The sequence below is a fragment of the Dermacentor variabilis genome, chromosome 3 (genome assembly GCF_050947875.1).
Source record: "Dermacentor variabilis isolate Ectoservices chromosome 3, ASM5094787v1, whole genome shotgun sequence".
Classification (NCBI taxonomy): Eukaryota; Metazoa; Arthropoda; class Arachnida; order Ixodida; family Ixodidae; genus Dermacentor; species Dermacentor variabilis.
The window spans coordinates 220,573,820-220,587,648 of record NC_134570.1 but is presented as its reverse complement, the minus strand read 5'-3'; the positions used below and the strand labels follow the sequence as shown (position 1 = coordinate 220,587,648).

The window sequence follows — 13,829 nt, the reverse complement described above, 5'->3', positions numbered from 1 at the left end:
TCCCGTTAAGCCATAAATCTCTAGATTTGTTAGTAGAGTATTGTGATTAATAATGTCAAAGCCTTTGAAAAAATGAAGAGGCCAAGAGTAACTAAATTATTTTCAAAGCGTCGCAAAATTATCTCATTTTGCATCACTAAAGCTTTTTTCGTTGAACGACTTTTTCTAAACGAAAATTGGTAATCTTTAATTACATTGCGTTTTGCACGTCCCCTCCCCCCCTCTCTTGTATAGGAATTGCGCGAGAAGAGTGGCAAGGATCGACATTGGCCTGTAATTTGAGAGCTCGTTTCTGTCGCCAGATTGGAAAAGTACTGTTACTTGCGCAATTTGCATGCGCTGAGAAAAACTGTACCATTCGACAACAAAACATTGTACTCGTGCTCTAAGGCAGGACTGATTTGGTCTAGTGCATGCTTTGCTGGGCGAATCTGCAAATAATGTATATGGCAACTTTTGATATTTTGAAGGCTAAGAACCGTGGTGTAGATATTTCATAAGTGTTAGTGGTGCTTAGGGATGTACTTTCGAGGACTTTTGGTTTTATGTGTTCTACGCAACGAGGACTCTACGAACTGTTCACTAGCGACGCAAAATAACTGTTAAAAGTGTCAGCCAATGCTGTGCATGATGTCGGATCATTATTTATTTCTGTCTCTTTTACACTCTCTGGCTTATTGTTTACACGAGGTAAATTGTTCAGTTTCTTTGCAGGTGATATCGGTTCGATTTGCTGTTTTGACATTCAACAATTTTTCAAAATATTGCTCCTTTGACACCCTTAGAACATCATATCTTTATTCCGGATTTTTAATATCTCAGCTAAGTCTGGTTGCATCTTTTGTGCGTAGAAAGTGTTTGAAAACAGCTTTTTCTTTGTTTTATCAATTACAACCTACTATCCGTAATCCAAGGTTTCCTTTTTGACCTTTCTTTATGGCTTGTAAATGACTTTGTGTAAGCGCTCTTAGAACTGGATATGAAGAACTCGTACGCTTTGTCGCAGTCTTTTCCGTTATACCCATCTTGCCAGTTTATGCGCAATGTGTTATTGGGAAATTTCTCAAGTGTGAATGAGCAAATATCCTGAAATGTGAACTTTTGATCTTTAGAAAGACGCGAGGACAACACAAATATATGAATTAACAAGTAGAAGTATAGGTAAGTGGTCGCTGACTTGAGCAGTGATGACGCCTGATTCAATGGCTCCTGGGTCAAAATTCGTAGTGAAAACATCGAGTCAACTTTCACAGTTACCTTGAATGCAAGTCGGAGTAGTAATTGTATTCATACTAGCATTTGATTCAAGTAGCCGCAATGTGTCTCTGCGAAGGGGGCTATCGGGCAACATGCTAATATTTATATCGCCATCCAAAACTAAACGGTGGTCGTTATGATTACCCAAAATAGCAGGTTGTCAATGTATTTAAGAAAAAATAATCCACATTCCTTCCCGGTGGGCGATATACCACAGAAAAGGATGCTACAATCATGAAGAGCAGTCAAAATTTCAAAATCAGCAGTAGCTTGGGCAAAGTCTCAACAATTCGCAATGAAAGTTTCTCCTAGTCAGCAACAGAACACCACCACTATTGTTGTTGCACCGATTCAAATAATGAGAGAGAGAGTCTGATATATGCAGTACGTCTTCGTTACGATACCATGTGTCGCACAGGATGACGATGTCAAATGAAAAACCAAAGAAGACAGCAGTGGGTTGAGGTCATCGTCCTCGCTGCGTGCAGATTGCGAGTTTAAATGTAAAAATGACGTGAATTTATTTCTCTTAGAAAATATATAAACAACGTTACTTATATTTCAGGAAGAACTAAACAGCGGTTCAATTCCACATGACTGGCAGCTGGGCTGGTGATCTGATTGTTCAAGTAAGGCAGCCGATCATTGCCGAGTAACTACCACCAGACTTCCACAAAAGCGTCTGTTGTGAAATATGTTTTATACTCGCACATGACCTACTTTCTGGCAGCCCTCAATTTTTTTTTCCACCCAAGTCATAATAATTTCTCCGAAAATTATTCCTGGGATACTCAACTGGCTATTATTGTGCGCGACTTACATTTGAACCTAATTCACAGCATCCCGACTGAGATAATACATTTAGATTTCGAAAATGCACTCTATAAGGTCCTCCGTGGTCGTCTCTTAATAAAATTATCCCGTTTTAGCATTCATCTGTGGGTTTTAGGCTGGATTCGAGGGTTTTAACCGTCAGCGGTTGATATATGGCAACTTACACTCGCCATCCTTAACACAGGTGCTTGCAGGTGTACCGCAAGGTACCGTACTTGGCCGCCTCCTTTTCTTGATATAATAGTGACCTGCCTTCCAATATATCTTCTCATGTCCGACTCTTCGTAAATGACTGCGTGATTTGCCAGCAGTTACGAATCTCACCGACCACGTCACTATATAAAGTGACCATACGCGCCAGCAGAACTGGTATAGCACTTCACTCATATTAATAAATGCATCTAAAACAAATCAAACCATACTGATGGCTATTGACCGTCATTGCAATTACATTGTGCCAAAACATAGCGTCAATGTTATGCTGTATACAACAGCCGATTGACTCAAATACTCTTGTGTGTGTACCTCCTGTGACCTAACTTGAACCTTTCATGTTATAATAAATATTGCTAATCATACTCTAGGTTATATACTACGTAACCTTTCCCTCGCTTCTTCCTCTATTAAACCACTTGCTTTGCACATTTTTGTGCTGCCACAGCTGGAGTATGCCAATGCTATTTTTGACCACCATCACAATAACCTTACTAACGCCCTGGAGTTGGTTCAGAAACATGATTTATTCGGCCTGATTATTCATGCAATTCAGGAATACCAGCACTAAAAACCCAAAGAAGCTTACCCGCTCTTGCCTCACGCCGTAGAATAGCATGTATTAAAATTTTAGAGCGCATCTCATAAAGCCCGGTGCACCTCGGTGCGTGCCGTCAAAAGCGTCGTCGCCGAAAGGGTGACGCGTCGCGACGCGCGGCAATATTGTCGACTACCTGTGCTAGAATATCGGCGACGCGTCACCAGCTTCCACCAATGAAACGCTACGACACGCCGCCGGCGCCCAGCGAATTAGAGGCCGCGACGCGTGTGCTGGTATGGCTATGATGGCCGCCGATGGGAAGACACTGATAACAACGACCATCCGAGTTCTTTCGACGCACAACGCATGAGGCAGCGTTCCTAAAAGACAGTGTTGTGATACTGGGCCGACAACGACACGACCGACGACTGTGGGTGGCGGCAATGCGACGAAAATTTGCGCGCAATTCGAACGACGTCGACAGATCCAACCTGCGGACTGCCATTATTCCGGTCTCAATGCCACCGTCCGCTGAAACATCGCACCGATTCATAATTGTGGCAAACCGTCTGCTTGTACTCTGTTTTGCTCGTAACGAATGCAAGCAAGTTTTTCAAGTCCGAAGTGTGGATAAACAGCACTCGCCCAGCGCCGATGTTGTTTAGAATACGCGTAGGCCTTGCGCGTTTACGTTTCACTTGGCGTTGCAGCGATTTGAAATATGGCACTCCTGACTTCGGGTGGTGTATGGTGTGGTGAATGAACAGTGTTAAATTTCAGACGCTAAACGACGGCGTGTTTCGTGTCTGAATTATGTGGTGTCAGGTGACTCATGTTTAAAGGGTGAGCTCTGCGCTGTTTCGAGAGGCAAAGATAACTTTTGAAAGCCAGACACACCTGCGCACTGAACGAAAGATGACACAGCGCGGTCATGTTTAGTCTGGTGTCCTTGTGCTTGAGCATTGCGAATAGAAACGATCTGTTTGCAATATGTGCACCGTGTGCAATGTATGTGAGGACCTTCACCGTGCAAGACCTATGCATGCAACCCCGTGTACCAGGATTGCTTCGATGCCTTCTTGAGAAGCAGCACATACTTAGTCAATGAAACTGTGATTGGATTTTGATCTCTTTTTTATTTACGTAAAGATCAGGGGGTGTCAGTCATTGCGGGGAAGAAGAAAGACGTCATCAGTGCTTTGTGCAGTCGGTATGCTTAAACTGCATAAATAGCTTCAGCTTGCACAAAAATGTTTCTCGCTGTGATACTATAAATTGTAGTGATGAAAAAGGGTAACTCAAAACCAAGGTCATAATGCATCTTCGCAGAATGTGTTTAATTAACAAGTTAGCACTTCCACTGCAACATTATGCCGATACACAGCGTATGCGCTTGAAATAAATACGTTCTGTTGAGGAGAACTACTGGGCCCGCAATAACAAACTTTGTATTAGCACAGAAAAAAGTGCTCCCATGCGTATCAGCCACAATAAAAATTGGAGGACGCTTAAGCTTCGCCTTCAAGAGTGGAACGCGACAGCGTTCCCGTCGACCCGCCAAGGGGTGTAAGACAATGGGCTACGGCGCAGCGACTACGCGCCCCGCATCGGACGCGGTGAGCGTCGAGCAACGCAGCGTTTGGCGCGACAACGAAATGTGCGCCTGAGCAAGCGACGCACGCCTGAGCCTTAGAAACAGCTCGTTTCTAAGGCAACACCGCGTTCACTAGAGGCGCTTTTGTACCGCTGTGAAGCATCGAACTCGTGGCTCCGTGGTGGCAATAAAGAAAAAAAAAATATTGGAGGACGCTTAAGCTTCGCCTTCAAGAGTGGAACGCGACAGCGTTCCCGTCGACCCGCCAAGGGGTATTGGGCTACGGCGCAGCGACTACGCGCCCCGCATCGGACGCGGTGAGCGTCGAGCAACGCAGCGTTCGGCGCGACAACGAAATGTGCGCCTCAGCAAGCGACGCACGCCTGAGCCTTAGAAACAGCTCGTTTCTAAGGTAACACCGCGTTCACTAGAGGCGCTTTTGTACCGCTTTGAAGCATCGGACTCGTGGCTCAGTGGTAACGTCTCCGTCTCACACTCCGGAGACCCTGGTTCGATTCCCACCCAGCCCATCTTGGAAATTGCTTTTTATTTATGAAGTGCCTGCCGTGATGTATCGCTCACGGCCAACGCCGCGGACGCCGACGCCGACACCGACGCCGACGCCGACGACACCGGCTTTTCTGCGACACGAGCTCCTTAACGCTATCGCGTTAAAACTCGTGGCTCAGTGGTAACGTCCCCGTCTCACACTCCAGAGACCCTGGTTCGATTCCCACCCAGCCCATCTTGCAAGTTGTTTTTTATTCATGAAGTGCCTGCTGGGATTTATCGCTCACGGCCAACGCCGCCGACGCCGACGACACCGGCTTTTCTGCGACACGAGCTCCTTAACGCTGTCGCCTAAAAACTGCTGCCTGCCCAACCAAAAGCGATAGCCAGGTGGCAACAGAGACTGCATGGGAGTCTTCATGTCGTGGGTCACTTTGGCGGCCTGTTACGTGAGGTAGGAACTGGCGAACATCGATATTAATGCTTTTCCAGAGGTAGTGCTGCGCAACCAGGTGCTGAATGGCTCGAATGCTGGAATTCAGATGTCGTGAAGGGATTGCAAATTCCGCACAGCGGAAGGCACAACGGAAAGCAGCCGGAATGATGGGGCGAGCTGCAACGCGGCCATGTGACGGCAGAGCAAGGCGGGCAGGAGGAACGAGTGATAGAGACGGAGGGAACGAGGATGGTCGCACAGGGCTTGCCGCTCAGAGTCTTCCATCTGCGCCCGGTTGACAGCCAATGCAAATTCATGAATGTGTTGGAAGAGTTGCCGAAAGTGACGCTGATGATCTTGTGGATTGGGACTCGTATCGAGGATGTCGTCGATGTAGGCAAACGCAGCCGGGAGTGCGAGAGCTGACTCGGCAATGAATCTTTGGAACGTTTTTTTATTCAAGTACCCTAAGTTTGAGCTGCGTTGCCTAGCCCAAAGGGCATTGGCACAAACTCCAACAGGCCGAAGGGCGTAGTATTTGCCGTCTTCGGGATATCACTAGGCTCAACGGGGATTTCGTGATAGGCCTTGACAAGGTCCACTTGACTAATGATTTTGCATCCTTCCAAGTGGCCTGTGAAATCCTGAATGTGTGGAAGGGAATAGCTACTGTGGACAGTGTGAACGTTGAGCGTCCGGTAGTCGCCGCATGGACGCCATTCACGACGTTTTTTCTTGGGCACCAGATTGAGTGGGGAGGCCGAACTGCTGGACGAAGGGTGAATAATGCCCAGCGAGAGAATGTTCTCGAATTCCCCTTTAGCATTGGCCAGACGCTCACCGAATAAGCGGAGTCGACGATCATGAGCGCTGACGGGTGGACCACGCGCGACAATGTGGCTGGTCACGCTATGCTTGGGGGGCTAATTTTGACTTGCAAGGCCTCCTCCCACCTCAGGAAAGTCTTCTAGGATTCGAGCGTACCGGCAACGTAGAGCTAGCGTGCCGATGTCAGTGATAGTTACGGCTTACAGAACTCCGGGAATGGGGAGTCGTGGTTTGCTGTCCATCAGGCGACGGCGGCCCTTCCTAACGTCGAGGTCGAAAAGTTTCAGGAAGTCAGAGCCGACGATATGCTGATTGATGTCGGGTGCGATGAAAACCCCCCGGAGCGTTCGCCGCCGGCGAAGCTCGAGAGTGAGGGACCGTAGACAATACGTGGCGATGGAGGTAGAGTTCGCTGCGCAGACGTAGCGTCAGGTGACTTAGAAGCGCGTTTACGCTCGGAGGAAGGCAGTACGGTGACGTCGGCACCAATGTCTACAAGGAAGCGCAGGCTGGAAATGCAATCCATGACGATGAAAAGGCGAGGTTGGAAGGCGAGGTCACATGTCGCTGTCAGTGATCTCGCAGTGCATTTCCCTACCACTGGCATGGGAACTTGCACTGACGAGCGATGTGCTGGAAACATTGATGGTGCCGGCAAATAAGGAGGAGTACACGAGCGGGGATTACTAGGGGAAGACGGTGCTCACTGGGGGGTGAGGAGGTGCCACGCTGTTCATGAGAGGGCGCCCGAAGGGCATCGATGGAAACGGCGAGCTGGTCGATCCGAAACTCTAAGTGGGACATGGCTGAGACCTTAGGTGTTGAAGAGAGTGGGGCGAAGGAAGGACAAGTTGTGTCGGGTACCCGATCAGTGAGCCGGGCGAGGTGGTCGGGGGTCAAGTCCCCTGCAGGGGCCAAAAGAAGGCAGGCGGACTGCGGCAAACGCTGCAGGAACAGTACCCTCAACAACGCACCGTTCGCGCCGAGGTTGCTTGTGCCCAGGAGCTGCCGCGGGTTTTTGAGCAGCTGTGAGGGGCTGCGATCTCCAAGCTGCTCGGAGGTGAGCCGCGGCTGCAGGTGCGCGGTTTCGGACGTCGTGGTGCGATCCAGAATACTATGTAACGACGGGGAATCGCCCAATTGTGTAGCCACGACGTCCAACACTTGATGAGCCACGTCAGGAGACAGGTTGCAAGGTATGTGGCAAAACCGAGAAGTGTCCGAGGTGATGTGGTGGAGATAGAAGATGGCTGCAACCTGGGCGAACCACGCCTGCGGGTTCTCGCGCCGGAACGCGGGCACGGGGAGCTGCATAGCTGCGACCTCTCGTTGGCGTGAGGTAGCTTCAGGAGGAAGGTTGCCTGATGGCGTCCTTGGGTCGTTCATGACGTAGTGCGGAGTTCTCAATGTTGCGAACCGAGGGGTCGATGCGGAGCACGAGAACCAGAGGACCAGCTAGCTCTCTTAGAAGGCGTGTGCCGTGATTGCGCCGCGAACAGGCGTCCCCAAACTTGCTTATGTTGTGCAGGGCCGAGCTAGAGCGCCCAGCTCCGTGCATCAGTGGGAGCTACAATCCAAACAAATAGTGCGGTGTTGTACCGACGACACATGCATGTTTTCCCTTTTCTATGTAAATGTGAAACCTTTAAATATATTGTTGTAATGCTTGATGTTGTCAGAGAAGCAAGGCAACCAATCTTTTGTGTTGCAGGTAGACTTACTTGCTTTGAGTTCACATATATTTGACCCGTTGAAAAAATGTTTTGCAAAGGGCACATTTTTTCTTAATGGCAGATTCAATAGGCACATTGAATACATTCCCGAAACACACTAATAATAATATATTTTTTGGCAGAACAGCCATAACGGCCTATTTATTTCGAGAAACTGGGCTGGACTACACTGCTTTCTCGGGGCTTATAAAGCAATGAAAAATTATTTTGTGAATTATGAAAAAAAACATTATTGTGCATATGGATCTTCTGCTACATTATATAGATCTAAGAAGAAATTTGCGAGTGCATTGAAGCATCTTAAGATGCGAGTGGAGAGTATTGTATCCGCTACAGCAATTGAGTTGAAATCTTGTATATGTATCTTAAATACTCGTTGCCCGAGTATCTTGTATCGCATCATGATACAACATACTCTATGCGGAGTATCTTTGCCCAGCCATGCTTCCCGCCAACGCTGCTCCTGAAGTTTCGTCCTTATTGCGAAATTTAGTCTCCCTCCCTGCTTGAATCGCAATATCAAGAGTCACAAAGGACATGTGTTCCTCTCTAAATTACAGAACGGGCTCCTCGTTGAATGCCCAATTGTTCGTTGCACCACACCCGCCTACCATTCTCAAACCATTGGCTTGACGCAACCATTCAAACTGACTATTGGCGACAAGCTTTCGAAATACGAACTGTAGCCTCATTCATCCTTTTATAAAGTACGCCTACAACACTGCACCATTCGTTGATACCAGCCGAACACATCCGAATGTTCGCTGTTCTCGCAAGCAACCTGCCACACGGAGGAATGCAGCAAGATCTCCTGACGATTGTGGACCTATGGCCAAGAAATTTCCCGCGTGATGATTGCTGCCCGCTTTGTCCCTTTCTCACAGACACTCTTGTGTTGAGGAGGACTTGTTGTACTAGTTAAAGTTTACTTGACCGCACAGTGTAGCATGAATGCACAATGACAAAGAAGACACACAGACTCACGCTTTGGGTACCAGCTGGTCCGATTGGCCTTTTTTTCAGACTTGTGTACAAATGCTGAGCAAGATGGTCAGAGTACTGCACATCATGTACCCACTCTTAATAGTATGTGCGTGTCTGTGTATGGGTAATATATATTTTTAAGGAACTACTGTTCAACAAGCCCTGCTGGGCGAATGTAGAATCCTAAAATAACTAAATAAATTAAAATCTACATACAGGACCATAATGTGTTGTTCAACAGCCATCACCTATGAACCTGTATAACTTGTACACGTTTACCGACTGGACGACAATGTCATCAAGCCTATCATGGCGCCTATGGGTCAACATGGTCGCGAAACTGTTCGCGTGCAGCGGCTGGAACGCTACTGCACCCTAATACATCTGGCGTTCCTTGGGCGATGGCGGTTCGCCGCATCGCCTTCCCTTCGCTAAGAGCGGGCTTCTTGAGTCAAGACTGGTTGTGCGAAAATGCTGCTGTTGCCACTGGCTCGGTTGCCTTATAATTGATTTCTTGGTCCATCACAGCACTTCAGCTGATTCGACTTGATTGATTATAGGCGATACGTATATAATAGACACGATGCTTCTTTGTTACAGTCTTACATGCTGCCACATTGCCTGCCATAAAGTAAAACTGTCTCATGTGCAATTATCTTGATTTTGTTCAACATACCTATAAGCTGTACTCTGTTTCTACTCTGTGGATAAGACGTGTTGCGCGACTTCGCCATATCCAAAACCAATCGGGCGAACACAATCCCTAGAGCTTTGATAGAGAGCCAAACATTCTGTGTGATGCTTTCGACGTGGACCAAGGGATACGGATTTGCACCTGCGCTCACTGCTGTAAGCCACGACCTCGCAACTCCTCACACTTGTTCAGGAAGACGCCTTCCAGTGTGCGTAACATTAGAGGTGATGAGTTACGCGTGAATTATTTCGAGAATAGCCAACACCCACTAAGAGTGCTCATGAGGGGCGCGTGCTTGTCCGGAACCTAGCTCGTAGAGACGCTACCTCCTAATTTATGCATAGTACACGGAGCGCAGACAAGCGCCATTCATCACTGTAGCACTAATCTAACCGTTGATATTTCAGCAGAGATAAACTACAAAACCACGAGTATATATCATAAGCATTTTAAATTACTGGGACTAGCGGAACGAGTCAGACATTCATGTTTGTCCAGGTGTCGTATGCCATGCGCGGACGAGGCATCATGGAGCAGCCAGTCGCTCAGTCAGAACACTACGCCTCAGCACCAGTCACCAATCATGACGTCTTGCTGCTTTTGCTGCGACACGCGAAAGGGATCGCTGGCCACAGCCATGGCATCTATCGTGAGTATAGGCCATCTTACAACTTTCTGATTGAGTCCCAGCGACACGTATCCATTAGGGGTGATTGAATTGAATCTTTATTTTGATGTGTCGTACATGAGGGATGACGGGAGTAAAAGCTGCACAAAGCAGCTTGACTGCTGCAGAAGGGCCGCAAAACAGTGACATCTTATACTTGATAGTACGCGTTTAGGGTTAGACGTGCTAGGCGTTTCATATCATTGTAACAGAAACAGGCAATAGCTGAGCGGAGCGAGCTCAAGCACCAACAGCAACCACCGTCTTCTTCTGCATCTTCGACCAGCGCCCGTATTTGTGACTGCAATCACTCCCCAGCAAAAAAGAAAGGATTCATGGCCGGACCTCCAGCGGAGGTGAAGCAGGCACTAGGCACTCCCCATACGTGGGCCGATGCCGCACATAGTGCAATACCAGCCAGATCCGCAGCTGAGGTGAAGCAGGCGGTAAGCACTCCCCATACGTGCGGCGATACCGCAGATAGTGAAATGCCGCTGGACCCGCAGCGGAGGTGAAGCAGGCGCTAGGCACTCTCCATACGTGGGCCGATCCCGCACATAGTGCAATTCCAGCCAGACCCGCAGCGGAGGTAGAGCAAGCGTCAGGCACTCCCCATACGTGGGCCGATGTCGAAAATAGTGCAATACCGGCTGGACCCGCAGCGGAGATCAAGCCAGCGTTAAGCACTCCCCATACGTGGGCCGACCCCGAAGATAGTGCAATGCCGGGCCAACCCACGGCGGAGTTGAAGCAAGCGTTAAGCACTGCCGATGCGTGGGCCAATACCGAAGATAGTCGAATACCGACCGGACCCGCAACGGAGGTGAAGCAGGCGTTAGGCACCCCCATCCGTGGGCCGATCCCTAAGATACTGCATTACCGGCCGAACACGCAGCTGAGGAGAAGCAGGCGTTAAGCACTCCCCATACGTCCGGCGATCCCGCAGATAGTGCAATACCGGCCGGACCCGCGGCGGAGGTGAAGTAGGCGTCAAGCACTTCCCATACGTGGGCCGACCCCGCAAATTGTGCAATACCGGCATGAACCCGCAGCGGAGGTAAAGCAGGCGTTAGGCACTGCCCATACGTGGGCCGATCCCGAAAATATTGCAATACCAGCCGGACCCGCAGCGGAGATGAAACAGGCGTTAAGCACTCCCCATACGTGGGCCATACCGAAGAAAGTTAAATACCGGCCGGACCCGCAGCGGAGGTGAAGCTGGCGTTAAGCACTCCCCATGCGTGGGCCGATCTCGCAGATTGTGCAATGCCGGGCCGATCCACGGCGGAGGTGAAGCAGGGTTTAAGCACTCCCCATACGTGGGCCGTTCCAGAACATAGCGCAATACCGGCCAGACCCGCAGTGGAAGTGAGGCAGGCGTTAAGCACTCGCAATACGTTGGCCCATCCTGTAGAAAGTGCAGTGCCTGGCCGACTTGTGGCGTAGGTGAAGCAGGCGTTAAGCACTCCCCATGCGTGGGCCGATCCGAAGTTAGTGGAATACCGGCTGGATCCGCAACGGAGGTGAAGCAGGCGTTAGGCACTCCCCATACGTGGGCCCATCCCGAAGAAAGTTAAATACCGGCCGGACCCACAGTGGAGGTGAAGCTGGCGTTAAGCACTTCCCATACGTGGGCCGACCCCGAAGATAGTGCAATGCCGGGCCAACCCACGGCGGAGTTGAAGCAAGCGTTAAGCACTGCCGATGCGTGGGCCAATACCGAAGATAGTCGAATACCGGCCGGACCCGCAACGGAGGTGAAGCAGGCGTTAGGCACCCCCATCCGTGGGCCGATCCCTAAGATACTGCATTACCGGCCGAACACGCAGCTGAGGAGAAGCAGGCGTTAAGCACTCCCCATACGTCCGGCGATCCCGCAGATAGTGCAATACCGGCCGGACCCGCGGCGGAGGTGAAGCAGGCGTCAAGCACTTCCCATACGTGGGCCGACCCCGCAGATTGTGCAATACCGGCATGAACCCGCAGCGGAGGTAAAGCAGGCGTTAGGCACTGCCCATACGTGGGCCGATCCCGAAAATAGTGCAATACCAGCCGGACCCGTAGCGGAGATGAAACAGGCGTTAAGCACTGCCCATACGTGGGCCATCCCGAAGAAAGTTAAATACCGGCCGGACCCGCAGCGGAGGTGAAGCTGGCGTTAAGCACTTCCCATAAGTGGGCCGACCCCGAAGATAGTGCAATGCCGGGCCGACCCACGGCGGAGTTGAAGCAAGTGTTAAGCACTCCCCATGCGTGGGCCGATCTCGCAGATTGTGCAATGCCGGGCCGATCCACGGCGGAGGTGAAGCAGGGTTTAAGCACTCCCCATACGTGGGCCGTTCCAGAACATAGCGCAATACCGGCCAGACCCGCAGTGGAAGTGAGGCAGGCGTTAAGCACTCGCCATACGTTGGCCCATCCTGTAGAAAGTGCAATGCCTGGCCGACTTGTGGCGTAGGTGAAGCAGGCGTTAAGCACTCCCCATGCGTGGGCCGATCCGAAGCTAGTGGAGTACCGGCTGGATCCGCAACGGAGGTGAAGCAGGCGTTAGGCACTCCCCATACGTGGGCCCATCCCCAAGAAAGTTAAATACCGGCCGGACCTGCAGTGGAGGTGAAGCTGGCGTTAAGCACTTCCCATACGTGGGCCGACCCCGAAGATAGTCCAATGCGGGGCCGACCCACGGTGGAGGTGAAGTAGGGCTTAAGCACACCCCATACGTGGGCCGATCCAGAACGTAGTGCAATACTGGCCGGACCCGCAGTGGAAGTGAGGCAGGCGTTAAGCACTCCCCATACGTGGGCTTAACCCGCAGAATGTGCCATACCGGTCGGACCCGCAGCGGAGGTGAATCAGGTGTTAAGCACTCCCCATACGGGGGCAAATCCCGAAGATAGTGCGACGCCGGGCCGACTCGCGGCGGAGGTGAAGCAGGCGATATGCACTCCCCTTACCTGGGCCGATCCCGAAGATAATGCATATGGCTGGCCGTCCCGAGGCGGAGAGGAAGCTGGCGTTAAGCACTCCCCATACGTGTGCCGATGCCGAAGGAAGTGCAATACCGGCCGGACCAGCAGCGGAGGTGAAGCAGGCGTTAAGCATTTCCCATAAGGGGGCCGATCCCGAAGATAGTGCAATGGCGCCCCGACCCGCGGCGGAGGTGAAGCAGGCGTCAAGCACTCCCCGTACCTGGGCTGATACCGAATATAGTACAATGCTGGGCCGAAAAGCTGTGGAGGTGGAGTTCGCCTTTAAGGGGCCCACATAAGAGCTACTCTGGTCATCCTTTTCACAGAGTGGAAGGGCGCTGAGTTTTTTGTGGCTTTAGACCTTACATCGGGACCGTGGCTCATGGCGAGAGCTCCTCTTCCGTTTTACTGGCCCATTCATCGTCGCATGTGTTGCTTGATCTACGTGGTGGCATGCCTAGCGTCCGCTGATCGCAGGTCTAGTCGGATGCAACCTAGTGTCCACAAAGTGCTTGCCTTAAGTGGTTTCACGCCAGCACTTTCCCGTAACTGGACTAGCGCAGTGGATT

The 13,829-nt window shown here is 50.6% G+C and overlaps 1 protein-coding gene across 1 annotated transcript in view; it reads left to right on the top strand.

Annotated features, from left to right (window-relative positions):
• The window catches only part of LOC142574426 (uncharacterized), a 311,223-nt gene that overhangs the window by 75,130 nt on the left and 222,264 nt on the right, over positions 1-13,829 (top strand). Inside the window, exon 2 of the mRNA XM_075683509.1 lies at positions 10,123-10,273. Within this exon, the coding sequence (XP_075539624.1) occupies positions 10,123-10,273 (151 nt within the window). The remainder of the gene's footprint in view (positions 1-10,122; positions 10,274-13,829) is intronic.